Source organism: Muntiacus reevesi, chromosome 3 (genome assembly GCF_963930625.1).
Source record: "Muntiacus reevesi chromosome 3, mMunRee1.1, whole genome shotgun sequence".
NCBI lineage: Eukaryota > Metazoa > Chordata > Mammalia > Artiodactyla > Cervidae > Muntiacus > Muntiacus reevesi.
This window is the reverse complement of record NC_089251.1, coordinates 90773258-90790697: the sequence shown is the minus strand read 5'-3', so window position 1 is coordinate 90790697 and position 17440 is coordinate 90773258. Positions and strand designations below refer to the sequence as shown.

The following is a 17440-nucleotide window of genomic DNA, read 5'->3' as shown; positions in this document are numbered from 1 at the left end:
AAAATATAGGCCAATATCTTTTATAAATATAGATGTAAAAATCCTCAACAAAATATCAGCAAACCAAATTCAGCAACACATAAAAAGGATCATACATCATGACCAAGTTGGATTAATACCAGGGTCACAAGGATAGTTCAACATATGAAAATCAATCAAAGTGATACACCATATCAACAAAAGAAGACAAAAAACCTCATGCTAAACAGATGCAAAAAATTCAACATCCATTTATGATACAAACTCTCACCAAAGTGAGTATAAAGGGAACATACATCAACATAATAAAAGCCATTTATGACAAACCCACAGCCAACATAATGCTCAACAGTGAAAACCTGAAAGCCTCTTGGTAAATTCTGTAACAAAACAAGGATGCCTACTCTTACCACTTCTATTCAACACAGTATTAGAAATCCTAGATACAGCAATCAGACCAGAAAAAGAAATAAAAGGTTTCCAAATTGAAAAGTAAGAGGCAAAATTGTCGTTAGATGCAGATGAAATGATAGTCTATACAGAATACCCTAAAGAGTCCACAAAAAAACTATTAGAACTAATAAATGAACTCAGCAAGTCAGTAGAATACAAGATTTATATACACACACACACATAAATCTGCTGCATTATTTTACACTAACTATGATGCTAGAGTGAAAGTAAAAACGGAATCCTATTCCAAACTGAATCAAAGAAACTAAGGTTCAGAAATCAAACAAGCATGGTATTGGGACAAAACCAGACATATAGATCAACAGAACAGAAAAGAAAGCCCAGAAATAAACCCAGAAACCTACACTCAATTAGCCTTCAAAAGAGGAGGTTAAAAGCTACAGTGGAGAAAAGACAGTCTTTTCAGCAAGTAGTGTTGGGAAAGAGGGACAGCCTCATGTCAATCAATAAAGTTAAAACAGTCCATCACACCATACACAAAAATAAACCCAAAATGATTTAGAGGCTTAACTTCTAGAAGAGAACATTCCCTGGGGGAAAAAAAAAAAAAATAGCAACATTTTCTTAGATCAGGCTTGCAAGGCAAAAGAAATAAAAGCAAATTTAAACAAACAGGGCCTAGTCAAATTTATAAGCTTTTCCATAGCAGAGAGACCAAAACGAAATGAAAATAACCTATGGACTGGGAGAAAATATCTACAAATGATGCATCAAAAAAGAGATTAATTTCTAAAACATACAGGTAATAAAAATCAGTATCGAACAAACAAACCAATCAAAAAAACTGAGAGAAGACCTAAATAGACATTTCTACAAAGACATATACATGGCCAGAGGTATATGAAAATATACTCGACATCCTAATTAGAGAAATGCAAATCAAAACTACAATGACCTCACAACAGTCAAAATGGCCATCACCAAAAGTTTTACAAACAATAAATACCACAGAAGGTGTAGAGAAAAGGGAACCCTCCTACACTGGTCCTGAGAATTTAAATTGGTGCGGCCACTATGGAAAACATCAAGGACTTTCCTTTACAAACAGAGTTACCATGTGATCCAACAACCCCTCGCTTGGGTATATGTCCAGAAAGATGAAAACTCTCATTCAAAAAGACACATGAACCTCAATTTTCATAGCAGCACTATTTACAATACATGGAAGCAACCCAAGTGTCCACGGACAGATGAATGGATAAAGATGTGGTGCACGCACACACACACACACATGGAAATACTACTTGACCACCAAAAAGAATGAAATATTGTCTTTTTAAGCAACATGAATAAACCTAAAGACTACCATACTAAGTGAAGTAAGTCAGATGAGAAAGACAAATATCATACAGTATAACTTACATGCTAAATCTAAGAAATAATAGAAATGAATATACAAAACAAACAGACTCAAAGACATAGAAAACAAACCTACAGTTATCAAACGGGAGAGGAGGAGAGGAGGGAGAAAATAAGAGTATGGGATTAACACATCACTATATATAAAGTATATAAAAAACAAGGGTTTACTGCATAGTGTAGGGAATTATATTCAGTATCTTATAATAAACTATAATAGGAAGGAGTCTGAAAAAGATTCCATGATGGGAAAGTATAATGAAGATATATGAATTATTTTGCAGTACACCTGAAACTAACACAGTATTCTAAGTTAACTAGAGTTCCCCAAAATTTTTCTAATAAATTAAAAAAATGCCCAGAAATAAGAAAACAAGTAAATGAAGTTATATCTATGAGATACTATACTCTACTACACTGTAGCTCAAACTATGTATGGTCTGTGAGCTGAATCCAGTCAACTGCCTATTTATTTTTTCCTGCTTTTGTCAATAAAGTTTCATAAGAACACAGCCACATTAAAAAAATAAAATTATGTCTTCATTATATCTGAGTCAGACATGACTAAGCAACTGACCTGAACTGAACTTCATTATATACTACTGTAAATAATTAAGTAAACTTTAAAACTGTTTTGGAGATGGGAGGAAAAATGGTAGCAATGATAAAAGAAACAAAACAAAAGAATTGGGGTTGTTCTGTTATTAGAAGGTACTCAAACTACCTGTGAAATGCTGTAGTGTTATTTGAAAGTATACCTGAACTGGGTACAAATATATTTTACAAATTCCAGGAAAACTACAAAAAAATTTTTTTAAGAAAAGCCTGCAACATATATGCTAAGAAATGAGAGAAACTGTAATCACATAGATGCTCAACTAAAATCATGAAAGGCATCCACCAGAGGGCAGACAGCACAAGTAAAAACTACAATCCTGCAGCCTATGGAACACAGACTGCAACAACAGAAACTTAGTAAAAATGAGATGGCAGAGGAATTTGTCCCAGATGAAGGAACAGGATGATGCCCCAGAAAAACAACTAAGTGGAAACGGCCAGTCTATCGGAGAAAGAATTCAGAATAATGTTAGTAAAGATCATCCAAGATTTCAGGAAAACAATGGATGCAAAGATTGAGAAGATGCAAGAAATGTTTAACAAAGACCTTAAAAACTGAAGAACAAACAGAGATGAACAATACAATAACTGAAATGAAAAATACACTACAAGGAATCAATAGCAGAGAAAGTGAGGCAGAAAAATTGGATATGTGACTTGGAAGACAGAACAGCAGAAATCACTCCTCAGAAAAGAACAAAGAAAAAAAGAAAAAATGAAAAGAAGTGAAGACAGTCAAAGGGACCTCTGGGATAACATTAAATGCACCAATGTTCACATTATAGGAGTCCCAGAAGGAGAAGCGAAAGGTGCTAAGAAGATATTTGAAGAGATAATAGCTGAAAAGACAAAGAAAAAATACTTAAAGCAACAAGGGAAAAACAACAAATAATATACAAGAGAATTACCATTATCAGCTAAAACTCTGCAGGCCAGAGTTTAAACTCTCTCTCTCTCTCTCTCTCTCTCTCTCTCTCTCTCTCTCTCTATATATATATATATATATATATATATATATTTTTAAGTGATGAAAGTGGCACAATATATTTAAAGTGATGAAAGGGAAGAAATTACAACCAAGAATGCCCTACCCAGTGAGGCTCTCACAGACTGGATGGAGAAATCAAAAGCTTTACCGAGAAGCAAAAGCTAAGAGAATTCAACACCGCCAGACCAGCTTTGCAACAAATGATAAAGGAACTTCTCTGGGGGGTGGGGGGGAAGACCAGAAGCTTAAAACAACCTTGTACATTATACAGACCGCTATACCAAAACCTTATGGTGAACAGCAAAGCCAAAAACTACAACAGATACACACACAAAAAAGAAAGAGCAACCCAACCGTAACACTAAAGATGGTGCTCAAACAAGAGACCGGAACAAAAGAGGAAGGGAAGAAAAAAAGACCTCCAAAAACAAACCCAAGACACTCAACAAAATGGCAATAGGAATATATATACCAATAACTATATCAAATGTAAATGGATTAAATGCTCCAACCAAAAGACACAGGCTGCCTAAACAGATACAAAAGTAAGACCCCTATAAAAGTTGTCTGTAAGAAATCCACTTCAGGGACTTCCTTGCTGGCACATTAGATAAGAATTCGCCTGCCAATGCAGGGGACACAGGTTCAATCCCTCATCCAGGAATATCCCACATGCCAAGGAGCAGCTAAGCCCGCGTGCCACAACTACTGAAGCCTGCGCTCTGCAATGAGAGTAGCCTCCACTCTACAACTAGACAAAGTCTGTGTGCAGCAACAAAGACCCAGCACAGCCAAAAATAAATAATTTTGTTTTTTTTAAAAAAGAGACCTCACTTCAGACGTAGGGATATGTACACACTGAAAGTGAGGAGAAGGAAAAATGTATTCCAGGCCAAAGGAAATCTAAAGAAGGGTGGAACTGCAATGCTCTTATCAGACAAAACAGACTTTGAAACAAGGACTACTAAAACAAAGGTCACTACATAATCATCAAGGGACCAATGCAAGAATTAAGATATAACAATTATAAATATATATGCATCCAATACAGGAGTGCGTCAAAATATAGGGCAAATACTAACAGCTAAAAGGGGAGAAATCAATAGTAACACAACAATAGTGGGAGACTGTGTTAACACCCCACTTTCATCAATGCACAGACCATCCAGAGAGAAATCAATAAGGAAACACAACCCTTAAATGACACATGGAATCAGATGGATTTAATTGATAATTACACAGCATTCCATCCAAAAGAAGCAGAATAAACATTCCTCTCATGACCACACAGAATAGCCTCAGTAATGATCACATGCTGTGCCACAAAGGGAGCCGTGGGTAAATTTAAGATGAGTGAAGTTATATCAAGCATCTTTTCCAACTACAACTGAGATTAAAAATAAACTACAAGAAAATAAAAAAACTATAAAACAACACAAACAGGTGGAGGCTAAACAATTTGCTAATAAACAGCCAACGGATCACTGAAGAAATCGAAGAGGAACTCAACAGCTTCCCTGGTGGTCCAGTTGTTGCAAATCCTTCTGCCATTGCAAGGGACGTGGGTTTGATCCCTGGCCCAGGAAGATGCCACATGCTGCAGAGCAACTAAGCCTGTGCACCACAATTAGTGAGTCTGCACTCCAGAGCCCGCACACAGGAACCACTCAACCCACGAGCTGCAACTACCGCTCTGCAGCGAGAACCACCACACTGCAACCAAGAGCGGCCCTCGCTTGCGGCAACTAGACGAGCAACCACCACACCGCAACCAAGAGCGGCCCTCGCTTGCGGCAACTAGTGAAAGCCTGCGCTCAGCGACAAAGGCCCAGTCCACCAAAATAAGTAACTTTTTTAAAAAGAGGAACTCAAAAAATACCTAGAAACAAGTGAAAATGAAAGCACTGAAACCCAAAATCTGTGCAATGCAGCAAAAGGAGTTTTAAGAGGGAACTTTATAGCAATACAATCTTATCTTAAAAAAACAAAAAATCTGAAATAACCTAACCTCACACCTGAAACAAACAGAGAAAGAAGAAACAAAACATAAAATTAGTAGGAGGAAAGAAATCAGAGATCAGAGCAGAAATAAATGAAATGGAGACAAAGGAAACAGCAGCAAAGATACATGAAGCTAAAAGCTAGTTCTCTGAAAAGATAAACAAAACCGATTAACCTTTACTAGACTCATCAGTTAAAAAACAGAGAGGACTCAAATCAATAAAATTAGAGATAAAAAAGGGTAAGTTACAAATGACACCACAGATATACAAAGGATCACAAAAGACTTTTATCAGCAACTGTATACAATTAAAATGGACAACCTGGAAGAAATGGACAAATTCTTAGAAAGGTACAATCTCCCAAGAGCAAGCCAGGAAGAAATAGAAAATATAAACAGAGAAATCACAAGTATTGGAATTGAAACAGTGGTTTTTAAAAACTCCCAACAAACAAAAGTCCAGGATGAAAAGTCTTCACAGGCAAATTCTATCAAACATTTAGAGAAGAGTTAACATCTATCCTTCCGAAAGTGTTCCAAAAAATTGCAGAGGAAGGAAAATTCCCAAACTCATTCTATGAGGTCACCATCACTCTGATACCAAAACCAGACAAAGATACCAAAAAAAAGGAGAGAGAAAATTATAGGTCAATATAACTATTGAACACAGACGCTGAAATCCTTACCAGAACACCAGAAATCCAAATCTAGTAACAGATTAAAAGGATCATGCATCATGATCAAGTGGGATTCATCTCAGAGATACAATGATTTTTTTCAATATCACAACTTAATCAGTATGATACACAACAAAAATAAATTTAAGAATAAAAGCTATATGATCATCTCAGTACATGCAAAAGACCCTTTTTACAAAATTCAGTACCCATTTATGAAAAAATACTCTCCAGACTAGAAAGTAGGCATTGAGGAAACCTATCTCAACATAACAAAGGCCATACATGGCAAACCTACAGTTAATATCATACTCAATGGTGTAAATATGACAGCATCTCCTCTAAGACAAAGATGTTCACTCTCACTGCTTTTATTCAACATAGGTTTGGAAATCCTAGCTATAGTAATCAGAGAATTTAAAAAAAAAAAAGGAATCAAAACTGGAAAGGAAGAAGTTAAAATGTCATTTCTTGCAAGATGACATGACACTACACATAGAACATCCTAAAGACGTTACCAGTAAACTACTAGAGCTCATCAGTGAATTTGGTAGTTATAGGTTACAAACTTAATACACAGAAATCTGTTGTGTTTCTATATACTAATAATGGAAGATGAGAAAGAGCAACTAATGAAACAATCCCAATTACCATCACATCACAAAGAACTAAATACCTAGGAATAAACCAACATAGAAGACAAAAGACATGTACTCTGAAAATAACACACTGATCAAAGAAACTGAAGATGACACAGATGGAAAGATATATGATGTTTTTCGAGTGAAAGAATCAGCTTCCACTGAGTCAGCTCTTCGCATCATGTGGCCGAAGTATTGGAGTTTCAGCTTCAGCATCAGTCCTTCCAATGAATATTCAGGACTCATTTCCTTTAGGATGGACTGGTTTGATCTCCTTGAAGTCTAAGAGACTCTCAAGAGTTGACTCCAATACCACAGTTCAAAAGCATCAATTCTTCAGTGCTCAGCTTTATGGCTCAACTCTCACATCCATACACGACTACTGGAAAAACCATAGCTTTGACTAGATGGACTTTTGTCAGCAAAGTAATGTCTCTGCTTTTTAATACGCTGTCGAAGTTTGTCACAGCTTTTCTTCCAAAGGGCAAGTGTCTTTTAATTTTATAACAGACTTCAAAACAAGGAAAGTTATAATAGACAACAAAGGGCATAACATAATGGTAAAGGGGTAGTAGTTTCTTCACACAACAAACAAGATTATCAAACTACATGAGACAAAAAATGCAAAAGAGAATTGCAAAAAGAAACACTATTATAGTTGGAGACTTCAACACCCTTCCATCAGAAGGGAGTGGATGTGGCAACCCACTCCAGGATCCTTGCCTGGAAAATCTCATGGACAGAGGAGCCTGGTGGGCCGCAGTCCATGGCATCACAAAGAGTTGGGCACGACTGAGTGACTAACATACACACGATGGCTGATTCATGTTGAAGTCTGACAAAAAACAACAAAATTCTGTAAAGCAATTATCCTTCAGTAAAAAAATAAAAAAGAAAAAAAGAAAAGAAATTAACAAATTCATTAGGCAGCAAATCAGTAAGATTTATACTTGATTTGTAAATCAAGTATAAATTAGTCAAGATTTATACTTGACTTCAGCGAAATCATCAATAAACTGGAATATACTGGACATCTATAAACTACTTCAGCCAAAAACAGCAGACTACATATCCTTCTCAAGCTCACATGAAACATTAACCATAAGAGGCCATGTACTGGGTCATAAAACACACCTTAACAAAATTTTTAGAAAGTAATACAATGGCTGCTCTTAGATCAGAATGGAATTAAACTAGAAATGACACTAAGTCAGCTGGAAAACTCCCAAATATGTGGAGTTTAAACAACATACTTCTAAATAAAATATAAATCAAAGAAAAAATATAATAATAAAGGAAAAACAAAATACAACTTGTGAAAATTTGTGGAATGCAGTGAAAGCAGTACATAGAAGGAAATTAATAGCACTGAGTGCATATATTAGAAAATAAAAAAGACCTAAAATACATAATCTAAATTTATACCTCAGGAAATTACAAAAAGAAAAGCAAATTAACTCTAAAGTAAGATAAATAAATAAACTAATAAGCCTCTAGCCAGGCAAACTAACAGAGAATGAGCACAAAGTACTACCACAAATAATGTAAGGGTGGATATCACTACAGATCCCATGGACATTAAAAGGAAAATAAAGGAATACTATGAACAAGTCAAATGCCCACAAATTTGATAACCTAGATGAAATGGACCAATACCTTGAAAGATTCAATGTGCCAAGACTCAAATGAGAAGAAAAAGACATTCTGAATAGGCACCAATTTAAGAAACCGAATCAGTAATTTAACAACCTTTAAAAAAGAAAGCACTAGGTCCAGGTGGGTTCACTGGTAAATACTACCAAACATTTAAGGAAGAAATTATACCAACTTCCTATTCATATATTTCAGAGAATAAAAGCAGAAGAAATATCTCTTCCTAATTAATTTTATGAAGACAGCACTACCCTAATAAAACAACTAAAGACACTTCAATGGAAAAAAACTACACACCAATGTATCTTCTCATGAATATAGTTGCAAAAATCGTCAATAAACTATCACAATATTATAAAGCAATTATCCTCCAATTAAAGTAATTAATTTTTATAAAGGATTGACAAATAGAATCCAACAAAGTATAATTATAAGCAGTGACCAAGTGGGATTTATGCCAAATAATGCCAACTAATGTAATCCATCACACCAAAAACCTAAAAAAGAAAAATCACATGATTATATCAATAGATGCAAAAAGTATATTTGAAAAAATTCAACACCCATTCATGATAAAACTATCAGTAGGACCTTCTCTGGTGCTCTACTAGCTAAGACCCTGAGTTTCCGATGCAAGGGGTGCAGGTTCAATATCTGGTCAGGAAACTAGATAACACTGCAAAAAAGAGTTTGCATGCCACAAAGAACTGATGATACCTCGTGCTGCAACTAAGACCCAGCACAGTCAAATGAATATCTAAAAAAAAAAAAACTATCAGTAAAATAAAAATAGAGGAAACCTTCCTTATCATATTTAATGGTGAGAAACTATCCTTTTATTAGAAACTAGCTCAGGATGCCCAATTTCTGCTGTTGTTCAGTGGCTAAGTCATGTCCGACTCCCTGCAACTCCATGGACTACAGCACATCAGGCTCTCTGTCTTCCACTATCACCCAGCATGCATGTGCTCAGTCTCCCAGAGTTTGCTCAAATTCATGTCCACTGAGTCAGTGATGCCATCCAACCATCTCACCCTCTGTCTCCCCCTTCGGCTCTTGCCTCAATCTTTTCCAGCATCAAGATCTTTTCCAATGAGTTAGCTCTTTGCATTAGGTGGCCAAAGTACTGGAGTTTCAGCTTTAGCATCAGTCCTTCCAATGAATATTCAGGGTTGATTTCCTTTAGGATTGACTGGTTGGATTTCCTTGCAGTCCAAGGGACTCTCAAGAGTCAACTCCAATACCACAGTTCAAAAGCATCAATTCCTCACTGCTCAGCCATCTTTATGGTTCAACTCTCACATCTGTACATGACTATTGGAAAAACCATAGCTTTAACTATTTTTGTTGGCAAAGTATATCTCTGCTTTTTAACACACTGTCTACGTTTGTCATAGCTTTCCTTTCAAGGAGCAAGTATCTTTTCATTTCATGGCTGCAGTCACCATTCTCAGCAATTTTAGAGCCTGGGAAAATAAAATCTGTCACTGCTTCCACTCTCTCCACTTCTATTTGTCATGCAGTAATTGAACTGACTGCCATGATCTTAAGTTTTTTTAATGTTGAGTTTCAAGCCAGTTTTTTCACTCTCCTCTTTCACCCTCATCAAGAGGTTGTTTGGTTCCTCTTCACTTTCTGACATTAGAGTGGTATCATCTGCATATCTGAGGTTGTTGACATTTCTCCCAGCATTTAAGACAAAGTAAAGGAACTAAAAACTATACAGTTGGAGATGGAAGAAATAAAACTGTGTGTTTTCAGAAAACATGATCACCTATGTAGAAAATCTGAGAGAACCAACAAAAAACCCTTGGAACTAATAAGCAATTACAGTAAGTTGTCAAATACAATATTAATATACAAGTCAATTGTTTTCCTATGTAAGTGAAATTAGCAATTAAAAACACAATATCATTTACATTAGCACCCTATAAAAATGAAATATTTCATAGAAACTTAACAAAATATATATAAGATCTATATAGGAAAATTATCAATTATTGATGATTGAAATCAAAGAAGAATTAAATAAACAGAAAGATATTCCATGTTTATAGACAGGAAGACTCAACATTTTCAAAACCCTCAGTTTCTCCCAAATTGATATACAGAGTCAGTGCAACTTCAATTATAATGCCAATAAGTTATTTTATGAATACTGGAAAATTGATTCTAAGGTTTATATGGCGAGGCAAAAGACCCAGAAAAGCCAAACATGATAAGCGAGGAGAACAAAGTTGGAGGACTGACACTATCTGACTTTGAGACTTACTATAAAGCTACAGTAATCAAGACAATTTTAATGGTGAAATAAACAAGCATATCACTATAAGAGAACAAAACCCAGAAACAGACCCAGGTAAACAGTCAACTGATCTCTGATAAAGCAACAAAGATAATACAATGGAGCAAAAATAGTGCTTTCAACAAATGGTATGAGAATGTCTGAACATCAACATGGAAAAAATGAATCTAGAAACAGACTTTAAACCTTTCACAGAAATTAAATCAAAATAGATATTAGATCTAAATGTAAAATGCAAAACTGCTAGAAAACAATGCAGGAGAAACTCTAGATGACCTTGGATATGGTGATAACTTTTAACATATAACATCAGAGGCATGATCCTTAAGAGAAATAATTGATAAGCTGGACTCACTAAAATAAAAAACTTCTCTTCTATGAAAAACAATGTCAAGAGAATTAGACTGGGAGAAGAGTATTGGCAAAAGACATACTTGATTTTTTTTTTAAAGGTGTTATCCAAAATATACAAAGAACTCTTAAAAATCATCAATAACAAAATAACAAATGACCCTATATATAAAAATGGGCCAAAGACATTAACAGATACCTCACCAAAAAAGATATACAGATGGAAAATAAGTATTTGAAAAGATGCCCCACATTACATTATCAAGGAAGTGCAAACTAAAATAACAGTAAGACACCACTATACACCTATTAGAAAGGCCACAATGAGAAAGCCTTCACAACAAATGCTGGTGAGGATATGGAGCCACAGAAGCTCAAATTTACTGTTGGTAGGAACAGGAGATGATACACTCATTTAAAAAGATGGTTTAGCAGTTTCTTACAAAACTAAGCATACTCTTACTATACTATCTGGCATTTGTAATTTTCCTTGATATTTATCCAACACAGCTGAAAACTTATGTCCACAGGAAAACCTGCATCTGGACATTTATAGCAGACTTATCAATAACTGTGAAAACGTAGATGGAACCAAGATATCTTTCAGTATATGTAGAGATAAATTCTATTAAGTAGACAAATAGATAAACTGTGGTACACACAGACAGCGGAATATTATTCATTGCTAAAAAGAAATGAGCTGTCGAGTCATGACAAAACATGGAAGAATCTTAAATGAATATTACTAATTAAGAGAGCTAAAGTCTCTCTTTGAAAAGTCTACAAAATAAATGATTCCAACCATAAGACAATGTGGAAAACAGTAAAGTATGGAGACAGTAAAAAGATCAGTGGTTGCAGTGGGGGTGGCAGGCTTGCACAGATGGAGTACAGAGTAACTTTGGAGTGGTGAAAATAGTCTCTATATTATAATAATGGGTACATGTCACTATACACATCCATTCATACAGAATATACAACACTAGTTATGAATCCTAATGTAAACTTTGAACTTAGTGTGCTTAAGATGCACCAAAGAAATATACCACTCTGTTGGAGGGATGTTGATAATGGTGGAAGAAATGCATGTGATGGGGTAGGAGACAAATGGGAAATCTCTGTACCTTCCTTGCAGTTTTGTTGCAAACTTACAACTTTAAAAAATAAGTCTTTAAAAATAAAAGTTGTAGAATGTTAAACACTTAAATTTGAACAAAGAATTTAAACACATTTGAACAAAAATAATCAAAGATATAACCTGCTCATTGATTGGAAGATAAATATTGTTAAACTGACCATATTCCCCAAAGCAATCTACAGATTCAATGCAATCTCCACCAAAATACCAGTGGCATTTTTCACTAAACTAGAAAAAAATAAATTTAAAATCTATATGGAAACACAATTTCAAACAGCCTAAACAGTCTTGAGAAAGAAGAACAAAGCTGGAAGTACTGGTAGTCTTGATTTCAAACTATACCATAAAGCTACAGATATCAAAACAGTATGGCACTGGCACAAAAATAGATCTATAGAACAATGAAACAGAAAAAGAGACCCAGAAATAAACCCACACTTTGTTTTTTTTTAAACCCACAGTTACATTGTCAATTAATATATGACCAATGAGGCAAAAATAAACAATAGGAAAAAGATATTTTTTTCAATAAATGGTGTTGGGGAAACTGAACAGCTAAAGGCAAAAGAATCAAACTGGAGCACCTTCTTATACCAAATATGAAAATAAACTCAAAATGAATTAAAGACTGAAATGGAAGACCTGAAACCATAAAACTTTTAAAAGAAAACATTGGGAGTACACTGAGATCAGTCTTAGCAGCATATATTATTTTATCTCCTTAGACAAGGGAAACAAAAGCAAAGATAAGCAAACGGACTGCATCAAACTAAAAAGCTACCACACAGCAAAGGGAATTACCAACAAAACAAAAAGGCAGCCTACTAACTAGAAGATATCTGCAAACAATGAATGTATCTAACAAGGGATTAATACCCAACATATACAAAGAATTCATACAACTCAAATAAAAAATTCATACAACCCAGTGTAAAAATGGGCAAAGGATATGAATGACATTTTCGTAAAAAAAAAAAAGACACATAGATGGCTAACAGACACACAAAACAATGCTCAACATCACTAATTATCAGGCAAGTGCAAATTTTTAAAAGTCACTAAAATATCAATTTGTTAGAATGGTTATGAAGAAGACAATATATAAGACGTGTTGGTGAGGATATGAAGAAAAAGGAACACTTGTGCACTGTTGTTGAGAATGTAAATTGTAAAGTTCACAGCGGTGCAGCCACTGTGAAAAACAGTATGAAGGTTCCCCACAAAATTAAAAATATAACTATCACTTATCTGTATTTTTCCAAAGAAAATGAAACACTAATTCAAAAAGATATATGCACCCCTATATCCATTCCATCATTATTTCTAATAGTCAAGATATGAAGTAATCTAAGTATGTACACACATATACACCACATGGTTCAGTTCAGTTCAGTTCAGTCACTCAGTCGTGTCCGACTCTTTGCGACCCCATGAATCGCAGCACGCCAGGCCTCCCTGTCCATCACAAACTCCCGGAGTTTACTCAAACTCATGCCCATCGAGTCGGTGATGCCATCCAGCCATCTCATCCTCTGTCATCCCCTTCTCCTCCTGCCCCCAATCCCTCCCAGTATCAGGGTCTTTTCCAATGAGTCAACTCTTTGCATCAGGTGGCCAAAGTATTGGAGTTTCAGCTTCAGCATCAGTCCTTCCAATGAACACCCAGGACTTATCTCCTTCAGGATGGACTGGTGGGATCTCCTTGCAGTCCAAGGAACTCTTAAGAGTCCTCTCCAACACCACAGTTCAAAAGCATCAATTTTTCGGCATTCAGCTTTCTTCACAGTTCAACTCTCACATCCATACATGACCACTGGAAAAACCACAGCCTTGACCAGGCGGACCTTTGTTGGCAAAGTAATGTCTCTGCTTTTTAATATGCTATCTAGGTTGGTCATAACTTTCCTTCCAAGGAGTAAGCGTCTTTTAATTTCATGGCTGCAGTCACCACCTGCAGTGATTTTGGAGCCCAAAAAAATAAAGTCTGACACTGTTTCCACAGTCTCCCCATGGTTAATAGGCCATAAAAAAGAATGAAATCTTGCCATCTGAAACAACATGGATGGACTTAAGAGGGTACTACAGTAAGTAAAATAAGTCAAAGACAGACTAATACTGTATGATTTCACTTACATGGGGAATCTAAAAAACAAATGGATAGATGTAACAGAACAGAAATAGTCTCATGGACAGAACAAACACGTGGTTGCCACAGGGGAGGTAGACAGGAGGGAAGAGTAAAATAGGTAAGGAAAGCTAAGATGTACAAAATAAAAGATCCAGAGGAATCGGGTGGAGAGGGAGGTGGGATGGGAGACCGGGATGGGGAATTCGTGTAACTCTATGGCTGATTCATATCAATGTATGACAAGACCCACTGTAAAATAAAAAATATAATAATAATAAAAATTTTAAAAAAAATGAGTAATGGGAATGAAGTGTACAACAATAAATAAATGAGTCATGGGGATGAAATGTACAACATAGAGGAAATATATCAACATGTAAAATTAAAATCCAATCTAATTTATACTTTAAAAAACTGATAACCTTTTCAAAACTGATGAGCTATGTAAAACTAAAATCCAATCTAATTCATAGTTTCAAAAACTGATAACTTTTCCAAAACTGATAAGCTATGTAAAACTAAAATCCAATCCAATTCATAGTTTCAAAAACTGATAACCTTTCCAAAATGATGAACCAAATAATTATGCTGTATCATTGACAATTTTCTAAGACACTGTATGAATTAAGCCATTAAGTGTACATATCTGATAGCTATACCAATTTTTATAGAATTTATAATAGTAGTTATCAATTTAAAATAGATAACAAACAGGTCCTACTGTATAGCACAGGGAACTCTACTCAATGTTATGTGGCAGCCTGGATGGGAGGGGAGTTTGGGGGAGAATGGATACATGTACACAACATTGTTAACTGGCTATACTTCAATATAAACTTAAAAGTTAAAATAGTAACAGTTGTCAATTATTGAGCACTACCTAGATATCACACACCCCAGCGCTTTATAGGCATTATCTCATGTAAGCCACAGCAAAACCCTGTAAGAGAGATATGTCCCATTACTATTCATAATAGCAGACAAATGCCCCATGCACAGCAGAAATGGATAAACTATGATCCATTTATACATTGCAATACTTAGGGCAATAAAAAGGAATGCATTAAGACAAATACCTAGAAGAACCTCAAAAGCCAAAGACTGTGTGTAAACTGCAATTCTCAGAAGAAAATATAACATCTTTAATCCATCTACTGTACAGTTCGAAACCATACTGAGCATCAGGAAAACCAATACATGTCAGGATAAGAAGTAAAAATGACATCAATGGGAAAGAGGACACACAAGTGATCTTTGGTAATGTTCTACTTCTCAAGCTGGATGGTCAATAAACACGAATTATTTCTATTTTTCTTTTTTTAATTCATGTTTCATATATACTCTTTGCCATGCATGAAACAGTTCACTATCGATGGAAAATTAGTACTATGAAAACAAAAGTCACTGAGGGACTTCCCTGGTGATCCACTGGTTAAGAATCTACCTTCCAATGCAGGGGATTCAGGTTCAATCCCTGGTCAGAGAACTAAGATCCAACATGCCAGGGCAACTAAGCCCACGCAACGTTAACTATAGAAGCCCATGACACTAGCAACAGCCCACACCCCACAACGAGTGGGGTGCAGCCAAAAGCAAAAGTCCCTCATACATAAGCTATGACAGCAGTGTGCTCTTAAGCAGAGACTATGTATCTGAAAATAGGTGAACTGAATCTGTATCTCAAGATACCACCCTCAAGAGAAAATGAAAGTGATAAAAAATAACTGATAAAACAAGCAAATCTATTCCTGCTTTTCTAAGACAAAAAATTTTAATAGATTAATTTGGAATTAATCAATACCTATAGAATCAAATTCTTAAAACTTAACTTTTGAAGACTTAAGACTCCCAACACTTTAGCCAAAGACTATCAGTGACAGCAGGAGTCATCAATGCCCAGGTAAGAGAGTCAAATTACACACCCTTTCTGTCACATTTTGTCTCTTAATTTTTAGATTTCTTTTATACCTTGGACAAGTCAGTTGTTCTCTCTTGACCAAACAACTTTGCTTTGATCTCTTCTACTTTTCTCCTGTCATCTTCATTTAATTCTGAAATGGAGTAGCCATATTCATGAGCCATATTAAACTTCAGATTCCAGGCTGGAGAGAAAAGATAAAAGCATTCGAGATAATACAGTGCAAAACTATCAGTGATTACAAGAGCAGAGAAGATCATCAATATAGTCAATTTAATGCCTACCACAGTGCTTAGTAAACAGTGTGTGTGCTCAATTTTATAACAGACTATTAGAAGTTCTTGAGAGAGATAATTTCACTGAAAAGTCAGATTTAAAAACAATAACATATTCTACAGACATTTCTCCAATGAGGCCACTTGAAATATGGTATTTAGCCAATTTCATCTTAATTTTCCTTCCCATCAAAAGAGTCCCTTTGTCTCCCCTATTAGCTCCTGCTACAGTCTTTGCCACTTCCACAATCGTTAATATTTTAATATATAAAACCTGGGAGTTTCTGGAGAATCAAAATAAGCACAAGTGATCAAAGGAATGGTATAGTAAGCTGACCTCAAGAGATTTCCAGGTAGGCCTGAACTGCTTAAAAGTTGCCTTCCAAAACATATTTATTTGCCATGTTACCTTAAAGATTTTTTTTCTTTTTTAATGGAATTCTACAATTTAGAGATTAATGGAATTTAACTCTAACCCAAGTTTTAGTGTTAAATACTTTGATTCAGTTTTTTCTAATGTCTATCTAAGATCTGCTTTAAGAATCTTTCTACAGAAGGGGATAGAAAATATAGATAAGTTTTATGAAACACAGTGACTTCTCTAAGTCAAATACTCTAATGAGTATTTTATTGCCTCCGCAATGAGGACAGTACAATGAAAAGGTTAGGAAAAAATTCAAGCTTAAGGAATTTGGAAACCCAAATTTTCTTACTTTTCTTCAGACACCAGAACTTATACTTCCTTAAGACCTCAAACTAGCACTATTAATACTGTGACTTCATTATTGGTTAAATGAGTTTATTCTGGGTTGCCAGTAGATAATGCAATCATTTTAACAGTTCTACAAGAACAGTTCTACAAGAAAATTAATCTAGAGCATCAAATATTTAACTTTAAGCAAATTAAACTATAATATTTGAGTTTGACCTGCCT

The 17440-nt window shown here is 35.2% G+C and overlaps 1 protein-coding gene across 10 annotated transcripts in view; it reads right to left on the bottom strand.

The window, feature by feature from the left end:
- ALMS1 (ALMS1 centrosome and basal body associated protein) overlaps nt 1-17440 on the bottom strand; it is a 190531-nt gene that overhangs the window by 103636 nt on the left and 69455 nt on the right. For 9 of the 10 annotated variants that reach the window (XM_065929545.1, XM_065929549.1, XM_065929550.1 and 6 more), the window contains one exon: nt 16282-16415. In XM_065929545.1, the coding sequence (XP_065785617.1) occupies nt 16282-16415 (134 nt within the window). The remainder of the gene's footprint in view (nt 1-16281; nt 16416-17440) is intronic. The other variant, XM_065929546.1, reaches the window with a different exon arrangement.